At 27.2% G+C, this 6,056-nt stretch overlaps 1 protein-coding gene and 1 long non-coding RNA gene across 5 annotated transcripts in view; one reads left to right on the forward strand and one right to left on the reverse strand.

The window, feature by feature from the left end:
* LOC105460651 overlaps positions 1-1,138 on the forward strand; it is a 4,355-nt gene extending 3,217 nt beyond the window's left edge. Inside the window, exon 4 of the long non-coding RNA XR_975860.1 lies at positions 1,054-1,138. This is a non-coding gene — a long non-coding RNA (uncharacterized LOC105460651). The remainder of the gene's footprint in view (positions 1-1,053) is intronic.
* The window catches only part of LOC105460652 (protein spire homolog 1-like), a 28,976-nt gene extending 24,302 nt beyond the window's left edge, over positions 1-4,674 (reverse strand). For 2 of the 4 annotated variants that reach the window (XM_011707144.1, XM_011707147.1), the window contains exons 1-7: positions 4,107-4,674; positions 3,987-4,018; positions 3,768-3,891; positions 3,482-3,633; positions 2,529-2,741; positions 2,097-2,126; positions 1,045-1,302 (exon numbers count right to left, since the gene is read on the reverse strand). In XM_011707144.1, the coding sequence (XP_011705446.1) occupies positions 1,045-1,302; positions 2,097-2,126; positions 2,529-2,741; positions 3,482-3,633; positions 3,768-3,891; positions 3,987-4,018; positions 4,107-4,422 (1,125 nt within the window). In that variant the 5' untranslated portion in view covers positions 4,423-4,674. The remainder of the gene's footprint in view (positions 1-1,044; positions 1,303-2,096; positions 2,127-2,528; positions 2,742-3,481; positions 3,634-3,767; positions 3,892-3,986; positions 4,019-4,106) is intronic. The other 2 variants (XM_011707145.1, XM_011707146.1) reach the window with 2 other exon arrangements.
* Between the last annotated feature and the right edge of the window lie 1,382 nt (positions 4,675-6,056).

Below are 6,056 nucleotides of genomic sequence, written 5' to 3' on the forward strand. Positions count from 1 at the left end.
AGTTTTCCGTCCATTTTTACAAGTTTTCTAAAGCGATCCTATTTATTAATTTTATCCAAATCCTCTTTATTTAAAAATGGCACGCAACAAACTTTATGTCATTTCTCGCTGTTTCTCGCTTCTGACGTCACGAATCCAATATGGCCGCGGTGACTAGGAAGGGCCCTTAAGATAACACGGGAATCTCTCGTTTTGTCAAAAATTTGTTTCTGAGATTTTGAAAATACAAGAGATCTCTGTATTAGTATATTCTCTGCTCGCCTGATTTAGCGTCGGTTGACTTCTTTATCTCCTAAATAAAAATTGCAATAAAAAAAATGAAATTTGAAAATGTGTCATCAATCCAACAAAGTGTGACAAGAGAATTAAAATTTATTAGGAAAGAAGCGTTTTCTTAGACATTAGATTCATCGCATGAGCGATGTAAACATTTTTTGGAAACGGAAGAAGACACTATTGAATGATGGCATTAATAAATATTTTCGATTTTCTTCGTATGTTTTTTTTTATGATTTCAGACTGCAAACTTAATTCATACTGTGTGTACGTGTGCGTGTTTGTGTAAAATTAAATAATAAATAATTTTTATAAAAATGTACATTCTGTGTTTATGATTTTCGTATTATAAAAATTCACGCAGAAATATTATTAATATTAATCAAAATTCACCTTGAGCGAATATAGTTTTCTTTTCTTATGTGTACAATCTGCACATTTATAATTATTAAAGTGAATATTGGTATCTAATAACATTTTTGTGTAAATTTTTACAATACGAAAATAATAGATACATAATATACATTTTTATAAATATTGTTCGATTATAAATTTGAAATAAAAAATCAAAGTACTGTACTAATTGAAATTCAACGTAAGTATATATCAAATTTAATTCCATTTCTAACGACTGATAAAAATTATATATCATTTCAAGATAATAATTATAATTAAACAAGCGTAATTAGCACTAAATGCAAAAATATAACCTTTTTAGATTTTTTGTTTATTCGGATTTTATATAGTATGCACATAATTGTATCTTGCCTTTTTCAGAGGTGGTCGACTTCTAATAAATTCAAGAATAATTGCATGTGTGTCCTTTCTTGACGGCGTGGGCGGGGTTTTTCTGAGATGATATCGTCTTTCTCTAATATCATTCATCAGACTCTCGTATGCCGTCGGCTTATAGTCTGAGAGACTTCCTTGTCCGCGCGAAGACATGCGAGAACCCAAATTAGCTTCTACTTTCTTTAATTTCACTCCTCGTCTCAGCTCGCTAATAACTTGAACCCAAAATCTAGCCTGACAATACATTAAAAAAAAAAACAATGATATTATCATTAATAAATATTTATAATATATTATAATATATTTTTATACAATCCGGTACATGTATTTTTTTCAATGTATAATGTTATATAATTGTTGAAATAGTATTATTTCATAAAATTTTTTCTAAAATGCAGATATCTATCAATTACAATCATCTTCCTGTAATTCTTAGAAATCTGTTTTCAAAATTTGCTGATATTTATAATACTTTACAGAAGGTTGTAGTAAAATAATTGTTTTATAATACCCTGAAATTAATTCAAAAGTATTGTAATAGATATAACAACGTGGTAAAGTTTTGTAGTTCTACACAGTAGTTCTGACACAAAATAACATAGTAAGAAATAACAAACATTAAATTAATAAATCAAGTGAGTCTACAAAATGTATCTTTCTATAATTCATTCTTATTATTAAAATGAATAAATACATTTGTACAAATAATCCTCTTGCATAATCAATCATGTTTTAAAGAATAAATAAAAATTCATAAATAAGTTACCAGCTCGTTATTGTAAACGATAATCAGGATAAAAGGCCATAAGTGGCCTCTTATTCAAATAAAAATTCAGTTTTATTGATAAAAAATTTGATTTGTTCTATATAAATGTCGATAAACTAAATTTATAATGCTGCATGCATTCATTATGCTTAATATATATTATATTTATCTCATTAATTACAGAGAAATGTATTAATTAAAATTAAAGTTAACAATGCAATTACAACGAAGAAATATGTAAATAATATTGATACAAACGTACTTGTATAGCCCTCCAAATTCTAATGTCCGTCTACAAGAATAAATGCTAATTAGCAATTTCGTTAGTAAAACTATATAAAATTATCGTAAACAACATATTATTTATATGTTGTTTCTATATGTTTTATGTCTTTTTAAAAATTTCAATACAAGATTTAGATATGCTAAGAGGTTTACAGGTTTTCTCCATGCCTTGATTCATTGTTAATGCCAACGTTTCGTAAGCAATGCTATTCACTCCGTTCACTTCAAAGCGTGAAATAACCTGATAGTATTAAGTTGCTTTTGCGCACACTTTTAAAGAGAATACCCGTGAAAGCCTTAAGAGCAAGATTTATTTTTCCTATCATATAGATTTTAATAAACTATAAATCAATCAGTTTCTTTACGAAAACATGAAATACTATTGCTTTTATTGGTCAGAAAAACTTACCCAATCATTAAAATCCACTGTATTAATGTTCTGCAATGAAGTTGAGCTACGATCAACATTATTTGGACTGAACAAATCTTGTGATTGCTTGTCAACAACTACTTTTTCTAAAAACTGGGAAAGATTAAGAGCTTCTTCCACAAATACTTGTATCATATTTTTGTAATAATTATCAGCATCTTCGTGTAAACTTTGCACATGTCTTGCACATATCTGAAACAATAAGCAAAAATTGTTTTTCAATAAATGTCATTTTACAAAATACATATATGCATTAAGAAATTAAAAGATAAGAGAAGGATTGGATAGTAACTATATTTAAGTAACTATAGTTAAGTTAAGAAGTTAAATAATAAAGTTAAATAGTTAATAATTTTTAACTTAATTTAGTTAATTTTAAACGCGTTAATTATCAACTTCAACTAGTTATTTTTAAATATATATAAAGTTTAATTTATTAACTTTTTTCTAAGTTAAAAATTTACCTATTTAAAAGAAAAAACATTTTTATATAAAAAAAAATATTTTTCGTTGTTTCATATAAACTTAATTTACAAATAAAATATTAAATTAATTTTATTTATATTGTAATTTTTTTTATTTAGAGTAATTTTATTTTTTATTAAAAATAACATTTTAATTTAATGTAAATGTTTTTCAAAATTAACTTTTTAACGCAAATTTGAACTGAGTTAGTTTTTCGTTCATACAATTTTTAACTTATCTAAATTAATTTTGTAAGTCGATAACTTTAACTTAATTTAATTATTTTAGTTTTTAAAAAATATTAACTTACCCAACCCTGGATAAAAGTAAATTTATTGAATTGTCATCAAATTAATTTAACCATTCAGAACTTTAATCAGCTGTATATTCATTTTGCTTTCATCAATTGTCTTATCAAATTGTAAATGGTTAAGTATTATATCGAAAACTAAAGTATATAAACTTACTTGAAGAACAGTTTTTAAAGTACATGTGGGACTGTCTGTGTATGATTCTGTAGTTTTCAGCACATAATCCTCTGCATCAGTATCACCAGAATCTCGCTCGATGCCTTCATCGTCAGTCTCTTGTAGACGTTCTTCTACCTCACCTTCACAAACTAATAGTATAATCATATAGCATTTTAATTCAGCTTAAAACAAAGGCTACTTTTAATCTTTTTAATTAATTTAAATTTTCATTTAAATATGTAATTAGACATTACTAAAAAAAAGCAGAATGTAAATTATTTACCTCGATTGCAGTTTGTCATCAATGTAATGAGAGCTTCTAAGTCTGGTAACAAAGCTATTTCCTCTCCTGCGTTAGAACCAAAGTCCAAGGCTTTAAAAATTGCCATGCCCAGTGAGAATACCGCCTGCGTGAGAAATTATAATTTGTATTTAATGTACAATTAAAATTTATTGGAAAATACTTCATTATTAAATATTTTATTATAAATTACACATTTACCTTCTCTTCCGAAACAAGAGGTTGTTTAGAACCTGTAATATAAGATAGCCAATCAATTATTTTAAACATTGTAATAATAGTTCATAATTCATGAATTCTGAATTTGAAAAAAATGATTACCTGCTAAGTTTTCAAGCCAGATATCTCCATCTTTATGAAGTATAATTTGTGAAAGTTCCAATATTTCATAGAACTTATTTTCTGTTAAGCATGATAAACTATTGGCTATTTGATAACACAATGCCCAAGCTCGTTCCTGACTTATAGGACTATCAAACATCAGCAGAATATCCTGAAGATTTAAACAACCACGCGAATCTAGCTTACACTTAGGTCGTACTGATGTATCTTCTTTTTTGTTCACTGCTGCTTGTGACTCTTCAATAATTGCAGGTTTTTCCTGATTATATTCTGAACTTTTCTTAGAATTCGACATTGTGCAAGTATCTTCTATTTATAGATACTCGTTATATCAATTTTATATAAATCTTCTTATTAGAAATGTACTATTATATTCATATAGCCTTTGGTATTATATAGAGTATATAAATACATCACAAACTTCTATAAACTTGTTTACGTTAAACAACATATATTACATCAGTGTACTCATAATAATACATTATCAAGTGTTCACAGTTTCTATTAGAAAAATTATATTTTTCCATTTATAAATGTCTTTTTTTTAATTTTTCTTGCAAATATATTAAAATTATTCAAAATTAACAGAAAACAATAAGAGTTGTATATAACAAATTATAATTGTCAATTATCTGAAACATAATAATAATATGTGTAAAACATTTATATGCTACATATCTTTATACATAAATATATTGATAAAAATCATTTATTATTAATATATTTTAAAGCAAGCAAGATATTAATGTGTCTGATAGTCCAGTTCGTTTATCAAGATTAGTAAAAGAAAATATATATTTAGGTATATATTGAACAAAAGTATATGTATTAAATATTTCATAAAATATATAATAGTTGCTAGAGAAAATTTAATAAAAACATAAATAAAAATTAAACATAAAACTAAAAAAATATTTTAGATAACGTAATGTTAAATATTTTTACACATGGCATATTCACTCGTTTCATCTAAATGTCAATATTTTATGAACATTTGGGCTGTGATTTTGTTGCAATATCTTATAATATATATAACTTATCAGCATTATTTACGTGTTTACAAAACTTAAATGTTTGATCTTTACATATTCGTTTCGCCGAAAATAATCATTGTTTTGCGCCGGTATTCCTAAAATTATTATTCTTATCCCTTACTTGCATCAACTGCTTGTACATACAGATAACCAAGTTGAACAAATTATGACAATAAGTAACAATTATATGCACTCACATTTGACGAGTTCCAAAATTTAACGTGTTGAAATTTCGCTCTAATAAAATCGTCATCTTCCACAACTTAATAAATCTTAAATTATTAATCTCATATTTATTTCTTACGCGTTGACGATACACCTATAAAGAATTCGTAGCAAGAATTGACAGGCAGTACCCGCAGTAGTTGCACTTCGCTTCACACTAATTGCACTTGTCCGCACTAATCGCACTTTTATCGATGTATAGGAGAAAGCGTTCCACAAACCCGGCTTCCTGCTAGGGTTTTTCCTTTTTCGACACCGATGGCGTTTCGATCAGTGAGTATACACCAGGGTTGCGTTCCAAAACTTACTCGGGTAACCAAAACTCTATAGTTTATGTCACGTTAACTATAGAGTTTTGGTTATCCGAGTAAATTTTGGAACGCAGCCCAGCAGAGAGGATCCGAGAGCGGACAAGCCGGCCTTTTGTCTGTAACACTGAAATGCCTGTAGCGATGTAGATGCTGTTTCGGCACTCTCGTGAAGTTAGCCCGCAAGATGAAAATTTCTGAACGATCAATAACTCAAAATAATGCTCCCCATTTGCTCCGTCCATATTGATAAATATAAAAAATTGCTTCCTTTTAGTTTTTTTAAAAAATCCAAAAAATGATTTTTTATGGAAAACGTCCATAACTTTTGATCTAATTGATATTTTTGCTGTCTCTTATAC

Source organism: Wasmannia auropunctata, unplaced genomic scaffold (assembly GCF_000956235.1).
Source record: "Wasmannia auropunctata unplaced genomic scaffold, wasmannia.A_1.0 LD318241.1, whole genome shotgun sequence".
Taxonomy (NCBI): Eukaryota; Metazoa; Arthropoda; class Insecta; order Hymenoptera; family Formicidae; genus Wasmannia; species Wasmannia auropunctata.